The sequence below is a fragment of the Pungitius pungitius genome, chromosome 17 (assembly GCF_949316345.1).
Source record: "Pungitius pungitius chromosome 17, fPunPun2.1, whole genome shotgun sequence".
Taxonomy (NCBI): domain Eukaryota; kingdom Metazoa; phylum Chordata; class Actinopteri; order Perciformes; family Gasterosteidae; genus Pungitius; species Pungitius pungitius.
The window spans coordinates 8,739,476-8,760,088 of NC_084916.1; the positions used below are offsets into that span (position 1 = coordinate 8,739,476).

At 41.4% G+C, this 20,613-nt stretch overlaps 1 protein-coding gene across 5 annotated transcripts in view; it reads left to right on the forward strand.

The window, feature by feature from the left end:
- csmd3b (CUB and Sushi multiple domains 3b) overlaps nt 1–20,613 on the forward strand; it is a 281,884-nt gene that overhangs the window by 221,806 nt on the left and 39,465 nt on the right. For all 5 annotated transcript variants that reach the window (XM_037473628.2, XM_037473629.2, XM_037473630.2 and 2 more), the window contains 20 exons: nt 1,870–1,986; nt 2,375–2,590; nt 4,299–4,487; nt 7,258–7,358; nt 7,758–7,826; nt 7,940–8,096; nt 9,265–9,456; nt 11,036–11,162; nt 11,370–11,572; nt 11,713–11,904; nt 13,013–13,151; nt 13,762–13,949; nt 14,811–14,929; nt 15,303–15,378; nt 15,536–15,652; nt 18,908–19,021; nt 19,109–19,204; nt 19,342–19,545; nt 19,732–19,856; nt 20,315–20,411. In XM_037473628.2, the coding sequence (XP_037329525.2) occupies nt 1,870–1,986; nt 2,375–2,590; nt 4,299–4,487; nt 7,258–7,358; nt 7,758–7,826; nt 7,940–8,096; nt 9,265–9,456; nt 11,036–11,162; nt 11,370–11,572; nt 11,713–11,904; nt 13,013–13,151; nt 13,762–13,949; nt 14,811–14,929; nt 15,303–15,378; nt 15,536–15,652; nt 18,908–19,021; nt 19,109–19,204; nt 19,342–19,545; nt 19,732–19,856; nt 20,315–20,411 (2,838 nt within the window). The remainder of the gene's footprint in view (nt 1–1,869; nt 1,987–2,374; nt 2,591–4,298; nt 4,488–7,257; nt 7,359–7,757; nt 7,827–7,939; nt 8,097–9,264; nt 9,457–11,035; nt 11,163–11,369; nt 11,573–11,712; nt 11,905–13,012; nt 13,152–13,761; nt 13,950–14,810; nt 14,930–15,302; nt 15,379–15,535; nt 15,653–18,907; nt 19,022–19,108; nt 19,205–19,341; nt 19,546–19,731; nt 19,857–20,314; nt 20,412–20,613) is intronic.

A 20,613-nucleotide genomic window follows, 5' to 3' on the forward strand; every position in this document is an offset into this window, starting at 1 on the left:
AACCTACCTGAATTTGAAAGAACAAAAGAGATAACATAATAGAGGGGAAAAATGGCAGTAATACAGATCGTATGTGGTGTTTCAAATATCTCACATAACTCAGCATAACAACATTAGGAACTTCCTGGCAGGAAAGGAATAATAATGAATTGTGATCTGTGTGTGTGTCTGTGCACAAGCCTGCTTGCGTCTCTGTATTGTTTGGTTAGATATGTTCTCCCTCCCCATCCCTCTCGAATGCTAATGTCCTAAGAACGGGGGAGTTGAGAGTGAATATAGGGATGCTCTGGTTTCAAACACATTTCCAGGGTCTGAATGCAGAGCTTACCATCGGGTCTAAACAGATTGTAGCCTTTGCTGCAGTTCCAAGTGTTCCAGTGTTGTTGGTTCTCGGCGACCATTGAACTGGTTAACTGACCAGCTCATGGAAACTTAAAATGCAGAACTTTCAGGTTTGACCTTCTCCCAGCTGCTCTGCCATCGTTGCACTTCGGAGGTAATGTTATGGCGTTTTCTAGGTTTATTGTAAGAGGAAATGACAGACCAGTCGGCCAAATATGAGATGAACCAACTGGAGCGAGCCGAAATGAAGCACAGCGCGACACGCGCGTCGGTTAGTATGCATGGAATGAGCAATTTCCCGGGTTTTTCGAGGACCTGGTCTCAATTCTGAGCATCTCCGTGCAAGCACAGGTCGATTACGGCATAACAATGTACATCGCTGAGCCACGTGCCAAACTCGCAGGGTCATCCTGAGGTTGAGCTGAGAGGTTGAAAATGTTTTAAGTGGTCTCTAAGAAACATTTGGACTGCTCCACTGCTTTAAATATCACAGCTTTAAATTGCTTGAAATCAAACTGTATTAACAGGGGGAAACCAATTTAGATACAAAACGCATTTTAGGCTCAAGATGCAGTTATTGCACAGTATTAATGTTATGCAAAGTTAGCTTAAACGATATTAAAGCAGTGATATGATAAATTATTTTGGTTCATATCTTGGTTTTCTTCCTCAAAATAATTGGGCTTTGAAACAGTCCATCTCAAAGCAACACATCTTGCAAATCTGTTTCAATAATCAAAAACTTCTCAGTAAAAGTGGCCATTCATTGGATAATAAGCCCCTTTGCAGTTTAACCAGTAACCAACTCCAATTACTATTTTTTCTGAATTCAAATGAGTTGAAAATTTGATTAAATTGTAGTATTTATTACAAAATGGCACTGAAATATGGTTTTGGTTATAATCTGTCAGTGAGTGCAGTCATAGTAAATCATTGTTGCCCACATGAAATGTACAGATCTTTAAACTTGAGCTAAAGCTAAGAAGCTGCACGGTTTTATTTTGCTCTGCTAGATGCAAGTGCTCATCACTTAGAACATTGTGTACCTAGTTATGGATGTATTGAAGAGCTCCCTGCGGCAGAGTGAAACAACTCAAAACGAGTTTGCTTTACTCCGATCCACACAATCTAACCAATACTGCTCCTTTGAACAGAAGCATACGCACATCGGTTGTTTATCCCTCAAGATTATTATGCAGTGCCAACATGCACAAGGAATCACTAATATCACCTATTCATTAGATCATTGCCAGGGGTTGGTTAGTTCCAGGGACATTACACTACGCAAACATCCATTATTTATCATTCCGGTGTGTGGTTACTTTCCAGCTCTTGTAGGATATGTGTGTGTGTGTGTGTGTGTTTACCTTTAGAAGTTGTTTTCAAGGTCCACAGGGAAACATTATCTATTTTAGCTACCAACAATCTGATGCTAACCTTCTCTCTGCCTCTCTCCCGTCTCTCTGCACACCTCTCTCTCACTTTCTGCCTCACTCTCTTCCCCTCTGTCTGTCTCAATCCATGCAGCTTTATGTGGCGGGGATGTGAGAGGTCCTTGGGGAACCATCCTTAGTCCCGGCTATCCAGACAGCTACCCTTCATCTCTCAACTGTACCTGGACGGTTGAAGTCAGCCACGGGAAAGGCAAGAGACCCGCACAGATACTCTCTCCCTAATAGAGTGAGGCACAGTGTAGGGACGGCTGCACGAGCTCTCGGCGCGCTCCTGCTGCTGCCGCCATACGGCTATCACAAACCTGATATGCGTTGTGTACTTTGGTATTCTTCTACAGTTCATAGCATGCTCTGAGTAGCGTGCTCATATTTATGGACATTCTGTTGTTACTGCTTGTACAGAAGTTGTTTGACATGATGTTTTATGAGTTTTGTGACATGCCGTTTCAGTGCAAACATTTATGTGTCCTTATAATTGGTCATTAACCCTGTAATGTAACTATGGGTTCATTGATACGAATCAACTAACTTCTAAAGATTCCCCCCTGTCCTTCCACCCATCTGTGTTTGTCTAACAGGTGTCCAGTTTCAGTTCAGCTCCTTTCATCTGGAGGACCAACATGACTACCTCTTGGTTACCGAGAACGGAAGTTTCCAGCAACCACTGGCTCGCTTGACAGGCAACGAGTTGCCTAGCAACATCAATGCTGGTCTCTATGGCAACTTCAAAGCCCAGCTACGATTCATCTCTGATTTTTCAATCTCGTACGAGGGCTTCAACATAACTTTCTCTGGTAATTCACTTGTCTATAGACATATATACAACAGGGTCTTAGGATTTAATTTATCCTCAAAAACAAAAGTACCATTGTGGGTTTTAGACAGTTTGTAAATTCATACCATGCTGAATGCAAAGCAGTGAAATGAAAGTCCCTTCTTTATGAAACATTTCTCTGGTCACTAAAATTGCAGTTGTACCAGTTCATTTTGTGTGAAGCAACTCAGTAAACAACACTTATCGTCTCCATCCCAAACAGCTAGATGGCCCTTGGCATGCTATCTGGCTTGGTAATCTAGCTCTGCCAATGCACTAATGTATGGGCATCACACTTGATGTGTTTTATCCGGCACCACTATTCATCAGCCGAGAAGCAAAAGAACAAGTGAGATCTGTTGTTCATGTGAGAAATTGATTGCTTTAGTAAACTTTGGGTGGACTTTAATATATGTTGAAAACAGTGTGGAGAAATTCTTCAAACGTACATACGAGCCTATGGAAAGGGAGCACTCAGAGAAACACAGGGACTCAGTGTCACAGGGGTCTGCGGGTTCGACTAGGACATAAACACCCTCCGCCTCCATAAATCAATAGTCAGCTGCACTGAGATCCAGCATCTCTGAGCTCCTGCATTATCATGCTTCAAGACTTGGAACCGACTGCAGCTACGTCTGAAACTTGACAAGACTACAATGCCTGTCCAAGCTTCTTAGCAAACATTTTCATTTTAATTTTTGATATAAATGCTATAAACAAAACAAAAACAGAGGAGAGAGGTTACACTTCAGCTGAATGTAATCCATCGATAAACAAAGAAAAAAAAGATATGGAGATGGATTCGTCACCGACGACAATGTGTACAAAGAGCTGTAGTCATTTGTCACCACCCTCATCCAAAAATGAAGGAAAGACGTAAGGAGGAATGAAGATCAAGTCCAAGGCCCTTTCTAAATTAAAGATTGTTTGGCTTCCCTTTCATTCATTTTTTGAATAAATGATACTTAAATCTGAGGCTACAGCGAGGGACTTTTTCATGCCTCGCAGATGGCATGGTGAGTTGATACTCACAAAGTAACAAATGGGACGTGCCACCAGAGATGTGACTTTACAGTCTCAACATGCTCATGTCCTCCTGCAGCACAAATCACATCCTCCGCCGTTGCCCACGGAAAACAAATGTCCTGATACACCAGTCTGAACACAAAATCAGTGCATCTCAGGACACAGTGGAGTCAGCTCAGACACACAATCATTCACCAATGTGATGATTATAGTGGAATGGACTGCATTTCCAAGAGTATTTTTTTTAATGAAAATTATTTTATCATTTGATGGTCACTTTTTTAGTTTTATTTCAGATATAGGGAAACCTTTTGAAAATGATGATTAGTCCTGTGTTGATTTAACATGATTAGAAGAGGACACTCCAAAATACACTGTGATCTCTTCACACCACACTTACTCTTATACTACTTATGCAAAATTGAGTGATGCATCAAAATTGAGAACATCATTTTAAATATATTTTGATTCACTGGCTTAGTCCATAATAAGTTAAACAAAATATATTTATTCTGTTTGGTAAGATAAATCAGACAAGATGATTTCATTTTCCACTCTTGGTTTCTGGCCAGAAGCACAGAAAGGGCAGATTTGTAGAGTGCAGAGTGTTTCATGGTTATTAATGGATGTGCTTTGTAATGAGTTTTCATTTATTTCGCCAGAATATACTTTGGAGCCATGTGAGGATCCTGGGATGCCTCGGTTTGGCAAGAGAAATGGCTACAATTTTGGCATCGGAGACACTTTGTCTTTTTCCTGCAACATGGGATACCGTCTGGAGGGGCTGCCCGAGGTAATCTGTCTGGGAGGGGGGCGAAGAATGTGGAGCTCACCTCTACCAAGATGTGTCGGTACGTAGTCAATTTACTCCTGATTTCGTTTTTATATTATCTAAACTGCTGTTATTTTTAAGTGGTTTAAGAATCCTTCATTGAGGATTTCGGCTGTTTAGCAGCAAAAAAAAAACAACCCTGAAAGTGCACTTGTTCAAATCATTACCAAATCATATTAATGTTTAATGCTACAAAATCACTGTTTTCTTTGTCCTCAATTGTTGTCATTCATTCTCAGTTCTCTCCAGTACCAGTATTGGTCTGCATTAAACCATTTAGCGGCTGATGAAGTGTTTTTTCGCTAACAAATACCTTTTTGCCACGTTGTGAAACACAAACATTATAAATATAGATTGTGTTCTCTTTTAGGAACTTGTGCAGCAGATGCACAAGGCCAATTGGGATTGCATTCATAAGATATTAAAGAAGATTAAACACATGTGAAGGCTGAAAGAGTGAACTCTTTTTAGGATAACCTGTGTATACATCTAGTGTTAGTGTGTATATTAGAGGTAGGTTTTATATTTGCCTTCCCTGGAATCCTTTTAATTCCTTTTAAACGGATCCTCAAACATAAAAGTAAATGCAGGGAACCAAAGTGACACTAATATTTAGAACTTCCACAGATAGTTTGTGCAAAAGCCAAATTAAAGTTACTGGATGAACAATAAATGCCAGCAGGTGAGTGATCGTGGGCCCAGAGTTTTGGCCTGTTCACAATCCTGTCTCAACATTTGAGTTATGTGTTTCATAATCAATGACATTATCAGAAAAATGACTCCGAATGTTTTATTCAACACTGGAACCTTTTGGGATTAATCGTGGTCTTGGATGCTTTCCAATCGTATTGAATAAACTGAAGTGAAAATGACGGATGAGGCACAAACACAGTAGGTCTTATGTCACGGCCCAGTGTTCAATGGGCTGTACAGTGTTCATGTACTACATTGAACTACTATCCATAATCACAGTTTGCAAGCATAACAATTGGAGAGTGAACCACACACTCAAGGTGACCCAAACTGCAACCAAAAAGGTTTTACCTTGGGCACAACATTTGTGTGTAGCCTGAATTGACTCACTTATTAACAATGTCTAGAGGCATAAGAAAGAAGTTAAATAAGTGAAAGAATGTATTGGTCGTAAAGCTGTCGGTGTGGACTCTCACCACACACAAGTCAGGAGTTCCTCTGGCAAGCTGTCAGCTTTTTGATTAAAAAAAGAGAACATTTAAATATATTTAAAACACAACTAAAGCTACAAAACTGACTTTTCTTCCTTGTCACTTGAAATTAACCAGAGTCTGGATGTGTCTTTTCTTACGGAGACAAATACAAATGCATTGGCTCTTGCTGTAGGTCAATAGTTATCCTGTGTGTGTGTTGGCTGGATATAAAGATCATTTATATTGGTAAATAAATAAATCAGTTAAATTAGCAAGTTTAAGTGTAACATAATTAGCATGGTGTAACAAAGAAGGGGTACATATGTTCGATTTCAATTAAACTTGAGACGAAATGGCTAATAAATTGAGCTTTTGCTCAATTTATTGGAAAAATAACATTTACCCAGCACTGTTCACAGGATTGTTTTCAGAAGAACTTTGAGGGACTGTAAATCTACGCAGGTACAAAAAGCCTTGGCAATCTATTTCTAGTCACATCGCAGTAACAGAGCTTATATGTTGGATTGCTGATAGGAATATCTTGAACAAAGAGCTTAGTTTCAGCGTTGCAGGGTGTTTGCCGTGCCGGTGTTTACGTCTCTTTCATCTACGTGTGAGGAGTGATAATGGAAAGATGCAAATTGCTATATTTTATGCATGTGCTGCATCATGTGGTGCACATCACGAAGGAGGACAGAAAAGGAAAGCAACAATTAGACCTATAACGTGATGTTTTTCTTTACATCTTAACAATGCAAACCTTTGCACTGTGCTTTGTGTTTGACGTTGCTTTTGTGCTTTTTATAAAGTGAGGGAAGCAGATTTAAAGTGAGGCTTTAGTGGCCTGTGTTCGTGGTTTTACCTGAAGCTTTTTTTACCTCTCATGGTGAGCCAGAAATCTTGTTTTCATAAAGATCTCTCCAGAAGGGAGTTGGAGAGGTGCTAAAGAGGTGTCTTCACCCCCCCCCCCCCCTTTTCTTTTCGCCAATTATTTCTGCACTTACTTGAAAGAGTAAGTGAGGGACTTGAAGAGGTAGAAGGCGTAGAGGTAATTTACTAAATGGAAACTTTAGCGGTGTGATTTATTAGCGATATGAAAGCTGTAATATGAGTATTACACCAGTAGGGACGCTTTAGAGGGAGGGAGGGAAAAAAGGGAGGAACGGGACATACATACGTTGGATAAAGGGCACATGTGAGAAGTGCTGAGCGCGAGTATCTTAAGGTAGATTAGTTTCTCCATTTTACTGCCTGCTCATTCGCCTCAACTGAAGTAGACAGCTGACATTCCAGCAGGTTTAAAAGGTTGTTAAATCACACACACACACACAAGCACACACAGACATATCCGTCCGTTTATGGGTAAAAGATTTATTATCTTCTGGAAGATGGAGCAATCGCTTCACTTCAAAGAAAGCCTGTGTTCTCTGTGATCTGTTGACACTTTGGACTGAAACCTTGAATTGTACCAAAAATAATGATTTAAATGAAGTGGGATTTAAATTTGGGCCCTTTTTGTTTTTGTGGCACAACACATGTTAATGTTTCACATCATCGGTAATCGCATCAGCGACCGAGAAATCTCTATTAACATTTTTTCTATTGCACTTCTTTTGCCATCAGCGGAGTGTGGTTCTTCAGTTATGAACAACGAAGGGATCCTTCTCTCTCCAAATTATCCGATGAACTATGACAACAACCACGAGTGCATCTATAGCATCCAGGTAACGATTCTGTTCATCTTAGACAGAGACAATCATTGGGGGTGGATATTTACCTCCACATGTTGTCTAAGCTGTTATCTCTGTCCAGGGATCATGCGTATTGCTGCGTGTTTCCGTATGTCTCTTAATGGCTGCCTCATACTTTCTAAGCTTGTTGATCACTCAAGGCATAACGACTCCTCGTGGCTACGAGTTAGGGATTAAGGATTAATCACTCGTTTGTGTGATCTTTGCCGCCATCGTGACTGTGAGCGAGCTGAAGATGGACCATTTATTGACTTTTTACTCCAATTTTCTTGGGAGGGGTCAGGGAGACAAACCTGAAGAAGACCATGACCGTACTGAGTGCAATTTTCTATTTGGTCAATACATCTAATTTGGATTGCATGTTTATTCTAGGTGCAAGCTGGAAAAGGCATCAACATCTCTGCTAGAACCTTTCATCTTGCCCAAGGAGATATACTGAAGGTGAACACACAAGCAAACACGTTTGGCTTCTCCTTTGTTAGTCTTCGGACCATCTTGGGTTGGTTATCATGTCCTATTTGCATCTCAACTACTTTGTGCGGTTGTTGTTACAGATCTATGACGGTAAAGACAGCACGGCCCACGTTCTGGGAGCATTCACTGGATCGTCTATGTTGGGCCTGACGCTGATCTCCACCTCAAATCATCTGTGGCTGGAATTCTACAGTGATGCGGAAAGTACAGGGGAGGGATTCAAGCTTGTCTACTCCAGTAAGTGCTCACAGCTAATTGGTATAAAAATATGAACTTTGTAATGCAGATAGTTTGTATTCAATGCAAACTGGAGAGCTTTGCCTAAAGAACGCTGCAGCAGCATGTTTCGTTTGCACCTATGAAATCCTGCTGAAAGCCTCACGATGTTTACAGTTATGACGGCTAAAAATCAATATATCTCAGAGGTGGGATACAATGCATAATGCATGAGGATTTATTTTCTTAGACATCTACAACATATAAAGAACAATTTCAGATGGGCAACTTTCAAACTATACGTCAGGATGATGACAGATGTTTTGAAATTGCAAAACGGCAAAAGAATCTCTTTGTAAATGGCCATTTATAAAGGATTTACGCACGTACTGCAGCCTTCCAGCAGATATCTCATAACCTGGTGCACCTTGTCTTCCAGGTAATACTGCAGATCAAATCCTGCTTAGTGTCTTATAAGGATAAGCTATTCATATATCTCTTCATATCCCGCTCTCTCCAAAATGTGCAAAAGCACATAAACTGAATATTCTGAATATTACCATAGAAACTGAGCTTAGACAGATTGAGAAAAACAACATAAAATTGGAAAAGGTGAAAGGTGTATCCCTTTCGATATTGTTGTGTTTCGTGTATCTATATCTTTTTTTTTGTTTATTTATTAAATCTGGATGCAGGCTTTACAGGGTCTGCGATATCTTGAAGCTCATGAGCAGAATACTATACCTTGCCACATATTAAGGGATATTATTTATTGATGTTCTCTTGGGGCAATCAGTTGTCCCTTATCCTGCGTTCACACCAAAAGCAAGGGGGGCGAATTATTTAGTTCCCATGCAAAGTCAATGCACACACGTGACTGGTCGCGGAGGAAGCACAGTCTCAGCGCTGAGATGCTCCGCTCGTCTTCACCGCCGTCCTGCTGCCAAAGCGTGAATACCTGAACGCCTGTAGGTTAGTGGTTGTGTAGCCGAGAGACGCTGGCTGCTGGTCAGCCTGAAGCAGCGCTGGAAGCGGCAGTCATCCAGACGTACTTGCGGCGACGGGTGATGTCATGAACCCAAACACGATACCGTTTGCGTTTCCGACGTTAGTGTAATTCACACAAAAATTAGAGCGGAAAGGTGCTGTTAAGGTGTATACACGATATGGATTTTTTTTCTCTTTCTAGGTTTCGAGTTGTCTCATTGTGAGGACCCAGGCGTGCCTCAGTTTGGCTTCAAGGTCAACGACCAAGGTCACTTCTCCGGGAGCAGCATCACATACAGATGTGAGCCCGGATACACTCTGCATGGAGCTTCCACCTTGAAGTGCATGACAGGCGAAAGGAGAGCCTGGGACAACCCTCTGCCTTCTTGTATCGGTAAGCCGCTTGCTGTTTGTAGCCTAGATTGGCATGAAGCTGAATTATCTAACCACAGAACAGATAACTTGCTGCTTTGTGCAAAGTCTCTTCTCACAGCACCTTCATTCTTTAACATTTAGCGTGCTGGTGGTAGCCAATTTCATGTGGAACTGCATTGCATTTTTTTTATTCCTCCGACCATTTGATCCATGTTCTTCCCTCAGAGGTGAATTTACTGTCTGCCCACACACATGTACAGACACACACAAATCCAACCTGTTTATGTCACATTTGCCTCTCTGCTTTTTTTTCAACTCTTATTGAGGTCATTATTTCTTGTTTGTTAACATTGTTTCATAAGCACATTTAATTTTAAATGAGCTGACGTTTTGGGTTTACCATCAAATCTACTTGGACAAAAATACACTAAAGTGCATAAGAATCTAAAGAGGAGTTAAAATGTATCTTTAGGGCAATTCTAATTTTCAAGTACCTCCTTTTTCTCTTCCCGCTGGTTTTTCGCTGATTTTTAGCTTTACATTGTAATTGATCTATATATATATATTCCTTATTCTTACCATTTTGTATTACTTTTATATCCATTTTTTGGGAATATTTTATTTTGGTTGCTCGTTGCTTACGTATTTTTGTTTGTTTTTTCCGCAAAGTTTGAATGACTTGAATGCTAAAGTTCTTTGATGAGTTCAGTATTGAGGCTTCTTCCAAGGCCCAGATGGGAGCGTAAGCATACCAGCATTCCCAATGTTAAGAGCCCGTCTTTCTTCATGCGGACTGGGAACTTTCTTATTATGGATTCAGCCTAATACGTCTCTCTCCTTCTCACTATCAATAATGAAAGACTCATAAAACCACCAGCTGATATTCTCTGACTTTATATTTTAGCAGTGACACGCCGTGACCTCAGGTAACCTCCAGTCTTAATATTAAATTGCTTCTTATGATTGTATGTAGTTTTTCCTTCTTTTCTGCCCTTGGTTCCCTCCTTCTTATCTCCATTTCTTCCATTGTCTTCTGTTATTTTCTGTCCCAACTCCTAATACTGGAGATAATATATTCCAGCGACTGAGGGAGGGGAGCCTGAGGGAGGAGGATCATGGGGAGAGAGCGGAAGCAGAGGGTGGATGAAGATTGTGAAAATATATAATGGAGAGAGAAAAGAGAAAGGGGAATTGTTTTCCGTTATATAATGCGTGCTGGTTTCTTTAGGGATGAATGCAGGATCAGCACTTTCTCTCATCCTCTCTCTGTGCGTGAGAAAGAGTGTGAAAGACAGAAGGACACAGATAAGGAGTTGGCTTCTTCTTTTTTTTAATTTGTAATTTGTCTCCGTGGTGAGGGTTTAATCACCGCTCAGTGGCTGCTGAGGTGCACCTAGTGGATCAGAATGCCTTGATAAACAGACAGATGACTGGTTGAAACACTTGAATACACACATACACAATCCTCAAGGGCTTTGCTGAAAGGAAACTAATCAGACAGAAGGAGAAACAATATGTGGACATTTCTATATCGTTACAATCCAACAGTCTTTGACGTCTCTTACGTGTGTGTGTGTGTGTGTGTGTGGTTCCTGTAGCTGAGTGCGGTGGTCGTTTTAAAGACGAGTCTTCAGGGAGGATCCTTTCCCCTGGGTACCCGTTTCCTTATGACAACAATCTGCGCTGCACCTGGACCATCGAGGTGGATTCAGGAAACATTGTGAGGTAATTTGGACGAGCCAAAATTTAAAGAACAATGTCAAAACCTTTAGTGCCCTCCGTGTTACTTTTGTAAAAATGTGAAATGTTGTTGTATTCAGAGGAAAAGCTTCACATACGTTACTTCAGATCATTAACAGGAAACATTTAAGAAAAGGTGTTTATAATAGATTTTGGTAAATAATACTGTATTTTGTTTCATGCAAATTACAGTCTTCAGTTATTGGCCTTCGACACTGAAGCCAGCCACGACATGCTCAAGATTTGGGACGGACCGCCTGAGAATGAAATGTCTCTGTCGGAGCTCAGCGGGTCTCTGCTGCCAGAGAGAATCCACTCCACACTGAACACGGTCACTGTTCAGTTCGAGACTGATTTTTACATCAGCAAGTCGGGATTCGCTATTCAGTTCTCAAGTAAGTACCGTAATGTGCTGAGCTGATGTACTAAACACCGCTTTAACGGAGAAAAGGTACCCGGAGTGTTCCTTCCCCTTCCTCCTGCATTTGCTCTTCTTCTCCTCACTGCCATTTCTGTCTTGTCTCTCCCTGTCCAGGCTCGGTAGCCACAGCCTGCAGAGACCCCGGCGTACCGATGAACGGCAGTCGCAGCGGAGACGGCCGCGAGCCGGGGGATTCCGTGTCCTTTCAGTGCGACCCGGGATACGAGCTCCAGGGGGACGACAAAATCACCTGTATACAAGTGGACAACAGATACTACTGGCAGCCCAGCCCGCCCGTCTGCATAGGTGAAGAGTCCAGCTGTATATATACAATGGATGCCCTGCATACACAATTGCAGTGGTTTAGGGCTCGGTACCGTGCTCAAGGACACGACAATGAAGATGAAGACGATAATGATCAGTGGTCTTTCATTATTCGATTATCCTTCCAACTTCTCCCGCCGCACTGCTGCTAAGAAATGACCTGCAATTTACTGAAAACAAGGAAAGCGGTGCATGGTTGAGTGTTGGAAAATACAAAAAGAAATAATAGTATTTCAAGACTTTGTTTTACTTCTTTCTTTAAATGTAATGTAATTTAAAAAATGATTGCAGTATCTTGCAACATAAAACACTCCTAAACAGTAATTGAGTCGGGGGCCTTTCCGGTTTGCGAGCTACCTTTAATCTGACGATTTACCCCCTCCCCTCGGACCAGCCGACAGAGGGGGGGTGGGGGGGGAGTGGTGTTATAGACGGCTGAAGGAGTAGTAGCGGTAACCAAACGGAACAACAGCGCTGCCGTCAGCGGAAACGAGTCGATATGAAGAAAACAACGTGCCTCTCATGGATCAGAAGGAGGCAGTCGTCACAAGCATCCCACACATTCTTGGTCATTACCTTACTGGAGTCCGCCTGGGTTGCTTTGGAATAAAATGAAATGCGTCAGTTAGTAAGTAAGCAAAGATTAGCATCAGTTTTGGTCATCTACCACGGTCGACTGGTCGATCGACCTATTGGGAAGCCCTGGTTCAGACACTCACGTACAGCGTAACTGGAGGCGTCGTCTTCTTTCTAGAAATGGTCACATATTCTATTGTGTAGTTCAATCTCTATATTGGGTCTGCGTTGGCCAAAGTGCTTTTTATAGAAACCAGTAGATTTGATGGAAAAAATATTTCCCTCTATCCATTGCCCATAAGTGCAAAGGGTGACTAATATATGTATTATTTACTTTAACTTTTCATATAGTGTAGTTGAGACTGACAGACATGTTTCCTTGGCTGAAACCTGTTCTTTCTAAACCTATTCTGTCTCAATTTTGTTATTAATCTATTCTATCACAGCACTAACTTGAGTTATTTTAAGACTTTATCCAAATGAATGTGTACTTTTGCTTATGTTCTCATCATAGCGCCTTGTGGAGGAAACTTGACTGAATCCAGTGGATTTATTCTGTCTCCTAACTACCCACATCCCTACCCGCACTCCAAGGACTGTGATTGGCTCATTGCTGTCAATTCTGACTACGTCTTGTCGCTCGCTTTCATTGGGTAACCTTATTATTATTATTCAGTAAAACATTTATTTGTGTGCACAGTAGGTTTGCTGCACAATGGACCTTTTCTGGGAAGCGCAACGTGTGGCCATTTTGAGCTATTGATACAAGAGAAGAAATTCCTAGTAACTAAAGTTACTAAGATGTATCATCTGGTGACAGTGAATTCATTTATTGTCTGTGTTCGATTTGTTTGTGTTTTTGAAAAATAATCAAATTAAAACTAATTTTCTGATTTGAATCCACACTTGAGAACCATTTGAGGGCCATTACAGTGTTTATCTACATGACATGTCATTTAGCTGATGCTTTTATCCAAAGCCACTTACAATAAGTACATTTCAACCGTAGAGATCAGAACTTTACTCAGACGAACAAGAAACAAGAAAGGGCAATTTCATCAAACAGTGGACATTTTAATTGGTTCCATTTCTAAAAAAAAAATCCTCTTAGGAACGTATTATATATTATTATTTCTTGTATTAAAGAAAAAAAACATCTCCTAAAATAATCGACTTTAAAATGAAACTCAAACCTTGTTCCCTCGATCTGCTTCCCCTTGATCTCTTGTCCACATCTGTGTCTCTTTCTTAATCCATCTCTAGTTTCAACATTGAGCCAAACTACGACTTCCTGTATATCTACGATGGTCCGGATAGCAACAGTCCTCTGATTGGTAGCTTCCAGGACAGCAAACTCCCAGAGCGGATAGAGAGCAGTTCGAACACCATGCATTTAGCTTTCCGCAGTGATGGGTCTGTTTCTTACACTGGCTTTCACCTGGAATATAAAGGTAATTCATCCCACTATTGTTATATACTGTGTTCAGTGCTGGGATAGCTTCAAGGAGCATGAGTGGAAAACGCCACAAGCTGTAGATTTTCTATTCGCTGGGAGATTTAGGGGGACCTTTTAACAGGGGTGACACATTTCTTATGAGTATCATAAGCAAAAATCAAAAAATATATTCACAATTACCAGCATTTGTCCAGTATCTAACAGCTAATGTCTTATGGACTAAATGTAACCTGTACCTGTTTTGTAGCTTTCATTTAACTCTCTGCATGTGATACAACACTCCTGAGTCTCCCAAGTGAATCAGCATACCTTTCACTTGTCCACGCTTAATACATGTGTGCTAGGTATTATTGTTGAAATCGTGCAGTTTGACTGATTTTTTATTTGTACATATGAGCTAGTTAAATTGTGTTGCAATTGATGATGGTGTGCGTATAATTTATTTTACCTATTTTAAGATGGAAAAGGCGGATTGTCCTCAACATAAAGTCCCCATTGAGTCTTTTGGGGGTAAAGTTTAAGTCACTTGCACAAAATGATCAACATTGTCTCCAGGTGGACAAAGAAATTACGTCTTTGAGGGAAGGTGGCCGCTAATCTTTAAGGCTGGGGGGGGGCAAAGCAATAATTCATTAGGTTTAGTCGGGGATGAAGTTATCGTACTTGCTACATCTGTGTCATGGGAAGCTAAGTCAAACGGACTGTTTTAAAGGCCAACGTGGTGCCTTTCTCATTTGATTATTGCAAGAGACATAGTTATTATTAATTTGACTTAATATTTATGCGTATCTGTCACATTTCCTTTGCCTCATCCTCTGTCCCACTTACTCACCCGTTTTCCTTCTCTCTGTTCCAGCCAAGCTGAGGGAATCCTGTTTTGACCCAGGTGTTGTTTTGAACGGGACCAGGCTGGGATCCGATTACAAGCTCGGCTCCACTGTCACCTTCTACTGTGAGGCTGGATACGTTTTGCAGGTACAAAGAAAAAGTGGATGTATGGACGGATGGGTGGTTGGTTGCTCGGTTAAATGTTCATTTGTTTGGTCTGTCGGATTGATGGCTTGTCAGTTTGCTGGTTAGATATGTCAGTATGTTGTCACATGGGTGAAGGTTTTCTTTGTTAGTCCGTTGTTTGATTGTTTATTTGGGCACAAACCACCACTTACATAAAATATGATACAATATTTTTAATATTGTTAATACCACTTCCTGAATTGTGTTCATATTTCCATGTACCCCTAGTCTGTGGATGATTGCTTGATTCATGTGTGGGTCAAGTGGTTGATTGGTTGATTGTTATCATGTTGGTGGGTTTTTTTTATTTTTAAAGTTGCTGTTTTTTCTCCAGGGCTATTCTACCCTTACCTGCAGCATGGGAGATGACGGCAGACCTGGATGGAACAGGGCGTTGCCCAGTTGTCAAGGTAACACACACTAAAACACAACCTGGCATGAAGCAAATCAAAACAAATCTTTCTTCTTACCTCCAGTTCTGTTTAACGTTCTAGACCGTGTTGCAGTGAGAAGAGAGACTATGACGCTGTATACTGTATGGACCGTATGTGTGTGTTCTGTCTCCAGCTCCCTGCGGAAGCCGTTCTACAGGAACTGAAGGGACGGTTCTGTCCCCCAACTTTCCCAGAAACTACACGTCAGGACAGAACTGCGTCTACTCTATATCTGTACCGAGGGAGTTTGGTGAGTCTAGCCTCAACAAGCATAAAATAGGGCACACATGCCTGTGCATTCAACACGTTCTTGTGTTAGTGAACATCCTCTGAGAATATTTTACATTCAGTACCAGTTTGGATCTATTGGGCCACTCGAGTGAAAACTACAATAGAAAAACTGGGACTATTATACATAAATAGGTGTGTAAATTGAAGGCGAAGAGACAACATTCGACAACAAATCCTGTGATCATAATTTTAATGTATTCTCTTATTGTTCAATGTTTTGATTTTTAACGAAAATGTGGTTTCTAAACCATGAAAAACTTGCATTTTACATTTAATCAAAGGATGCTTGCTGGCTATTTATTATATTTAGGATATTTATTTGATCAGGTCAGGATTTCTTCAGTAAAGTGACATGTAAAGATTAGGCTTTTTAATCTTGCTGCGTTTGATCAGAGTTCCTTAAGCCAGCCATGGATGGGGCATTATAAAGATCTGAAACTCTTAAAGGATTCTTCACATTACGTAAGGCGGTGTTGAGAATATGAGGGCATTAGAGGAAATTAAGGCTGGACAGGATGCTGTCAGGAAGTTTCTTGTTAAAATAAGCGCACATCAGTCAATCTGTTGGAACACTTAATGCCAATATCTTTTCTAGCTTTTTTCTGGAGCTTTTCACTACATCAAGTTGTCACAAGCAATTTATAATTTGTATTATTGTGTCATGGAGATTGATTGGTTGATGGCAAGCTCAGTAGCTGTGATGATTACACAGCGCTTTTAAATTGGAGTACATGGAAATAAATGGACACTGTCTTCTTCAGCAAATGCTGTAAACTCCGGATTAAGCCAGAGAACTGACATTAAGTTGGGATTGGGTTGTCAAAGTATCAAATAATTTCATTCTCAAGAGGTGCAAAGTTGTGTCTTATTTTTCAATTGACATATTGGCATCTAAATGATTGGTCAAATGATTCTAAGAACAACGCAGTCATCGGGTCTGACTTGAGCTTTTACAAACCATCAGTAATTGGTGGATATGATGTCCAATTAGGCCCTGTGGTGTTATGAATAAAGAGCAGCAGGTTCCCTCAGGCTGTTGATGATTGCTGTCTCATTATATTTGCGTGGCATCTTTTGGACTGTTGGCTAACATTTGTTTGGCCTACATATGGTTCAAGACACTCAGACAGCCTCCCAGAACCTCTGCCGCGCGGAGCGAGAAGCAGTGGTTGTCAAAAACGTAGATGTCTATAATTTGTAAACTCAAAAGGAGTTGAGGGTTACTGGCTCAAAGTTGCAGTTGCGCCAGTGCGATGATCAGAAACATTGGAAACAAGCCACTGGGCGGAACGCTTCCTGATGTTTCACCTTCTGGACAAATGGCTCCTTTAGTCCTTAAGACCAGGTTGGGGAAACCCTTTTCATGCCTCCTGTTGGATGAGGACGTGGCTGAGGACACCCACTCAGGCAGCTCATCAGCAGCTGCACAGGGATCGATGGGCAGGTTTTTCTCCATCTGATGTCGAGAGCTGACGTTGAGGCCTTTCAAGTGATCAGTGCAACATTTCAATCAGCCTAGTGGATTGCCTTAAATTTTTCTGGAAAGCATTACACCCCGGTGCACTGCACGGATCTACCGGTGTGTGTGTGTGTGTGTTACTGCACTGCAGCAGAGGGATTTCACTACCGACAAGCCCTGTGGTTAACACAGTGTGGGGCGGAACTGATGGGATCATTTCTCTATGCGTGTGTGTGTCTTTGGTGTGTACGTATCTTCTTTCTTGTTATCTCACTATGAGAGTGCATGTTAATGGCTTCTTTGCGTGAACGTCCTCCAGCCCAAAATCTGGGCCTTGCAGCCTGTCAATATTACAGTGGAGCGAGATGGAAACCTTAATCACTCTAGTTTCCTTGAAAATCTATAATCGTTGGCTGCTTTTAAGTATTTCTGCTGACAGGCACCATTTTATTATTTTTTTATGATCACAATTCCCTTACACATGTTCACTAGTATGGCTTTGAAACAAGAGGTTGGATTCATCTGTCTCTTCCTTGACAGTTTCTCTTATTTTCTGATTGCTATTCACTGCTCCAGGGAACCTTGGTCAATGGCAATTAAAAATCGACTGTCTTGCTTCATTATTCTTTTTTTTTTACAGAGTATGGGGTTTATATGTAAATATACAGTGTTTTGAGTCAGAATGATGTTTGAGTAAAACGTGGTTCATGCTTTGAAAGAACTCCACAGAGAGAAAAGCCTTGTAAAAAATGACCGACGACCTTCTTAGAGCCAAATATCCTTGACATTGTTCAGATTTAATCCTTTACACATCAGCCAGCAAAGAGATGCAGAGGCAATATGTCTGAATGTATGTGTGTGTGGTTGTGGGTAGGTGGGTGTGTATTTCTATGTGTGTTTGGGATCAGTAAGCTGGCTTAATTGAAGCTGAAATGTCTCTGAAATAAGTCGGTAGCTCTTACACGCTGTTTATCAGCGGTAACCGCTGTCTGAGCACGGTGCAAAGCAGCGGCAAAGAGGACAGAACAGAAAGTCACCTGCACTAAAATGCACCCACTGCTGACCCCTCAATACACACAAAGCACAGAGAAGCTTGCATTACAACACGCAACGAGGTAAAGCCCCTTGATTCTCTGCTCAGTCAGACAATACATCTTTTCATAGTAAATTGTTTACTTCATTTCATCAAAAAGGCTGTCATGCCCTTTGGTTGTATTTAATGGCAACACCAGATGTGTGGTTAATATGCAACGGGTCCTTCTGGGGTTGAATTATTCCTTTGAGGAAACTAATATTAATTCTGAAGACGCAGTCGACAACCAAGAAAGACAGTTGTACTAGATATGAGGAATCAGGCTTCCAGTGAACCCTTAGCTGCAACCTGCCATCGCCGCTGCACAGTAAGATCCATTGTTTAGTCATGGTTCATTGCACTGCAGCAGTCTTCCATTATACTGAAAGAGAGTTACATGAGTTTTGTGACATGGGTCTGACAGGCTACCACAGAAGCCTTTATTTTGCTCCACCTGCTTGTAATACTGTTACAGACAGAAAGGTGCACGATAATAATGAGGTTGTGCTTCGACTATTAAGTGTCCTGAAAGCTTCAAATAGAGGTAGAAACTGCAGCGTAATATGATTTAAACCAGGTTTTACAGGTTCATTTTTATCATCGAATAATAATTTGCTGCCATTGAAGTGTTGTCAGTGCGTTTTCTTTATCTGTTTCTTTTTTCTGTCCCATTTTGTCTCCAGTCCTCTTTGGTCAGTTTGTGATGTTCCAGACATCTTTAAATGATGTGGTGGAAATCTACGATGGACCAACTCAACAAAACACGCTACTGTCTTCTCTCTCAGGGTCCCACTCTGGTAATGATCCACGGCTAGATGCTTAGATGTATGGACGGACGATCTGAGCTCTAACCACTCACTTTGTTTCTGATCTCGTCTCCCCAGGTGAGTCCCTACCTCTGAGTACGGTAAACCAGATCACGATAAAGTTTACCACGGTGGGACCAGATACTGCTAAAGGATTTCACTTCGTCTACCAAGGTGAGGCAATCGCAAGATTTTGTTTTTTACATACCGTCCCACAGATTTGATAGTTTTTCATTTATTTTTTAAAACACTACATTTGGCGTTACTATCAATGCGTTATCCTTTATTTGAATGATTTGTTATTTCTGCAGCTGTACCGAGGACCAGCGCCACCCAGTGCAGTTCAGTCCCCGAGCCTCGCTTCGGGAAGCGGCTCGGTAATGACTTTGCCGTTGGCTCGCTGGTGCAGTTCGAGTGTAACCCCGGTTACGTTCTGCACGGCTCTACTGCCATACGGTGTGAGAGTATACCTGACAACCTGGCCCAATGGAATGACACCCTGCCGACCTGCATGGGTAAATACCAATCCAAATGAATGGTCAGAAGAAACGGTAACGTCAGAGAGCTCAAACGCAGATATGGCTTCCATGTGGCCAGATCAGAACATTGCAGAGGAGGAGATGGCTCAACAGAGGGTTCTTTTTGTTACTTGCAGACCAAGTCTAAAACTCTGACTCTCTTTTTTTTTTCTTCGCTCCCAGTTCCGTGTGGGGGGGTGTTGACCTTTCGACGTGGGACCATCCTATCGCCTGGATATCCAGAGCCCTACGACAACAACCAGAACTGTGTGTGGAAGGTCTCCGTTCCAGAGGGGGCTGGAATACAGGTAGCACCTGCCACCGGCGGCTTCCCGGCTGACCTGTGTATCATTGGCTTAAACGCTGAGCAGGCAGGACATTAAGTAAAATAAGATATTGTTAGAGGGATGAATGGATGGATAGTTTGTGAGAGAGGGACCATCCGGAGCTACCCAGATAGGATCTAATCGTGATAGATAATGCCTGAATGCGTGTCTCAGCAGCTAAACTCTGCTCTCGGGGGACAAGCACAAAGGCAAAGATGCTTCTGAGAGGAGATAGACTCCTCACAGCGTTACAAGTGAAGCATTGTGCCGCATCCGCCTCATGTTCAATGTGCTTGACAGATCAACATCATGTGTTTTACTCCCTTTTTTTAAATTGTTCATTGAAGAAAATTGACCATTTTATCAGATGCAGTCGAATTACATTACATATTCTTTATTACAAAAGATGTCTTTCACTACCTCTAAATCTGTCTCTCCAGATACAAGTTGTGAGTTTTGCCACTGAGCATAACTGGGACTCTTTGGATTTTTATGATGGTGCTGACAACCACGCACCGAGACTGGGCAGCTATTCAGGTAAATATTCTCAAATAACGTTGCTCACACTGTTATGTTATTGTCTCCCAGCAGGAGTAAACAAAAACATCCAATGACACACGCTCTGACATTTAAATTCCATACTGGAAATAGCATTTTTCCAAATATAGAGAATGTGCAGTAAAAACTACGCCATCATTCACATTTCTAAATGCTTCCAAAATATACTAGACTGCCATTA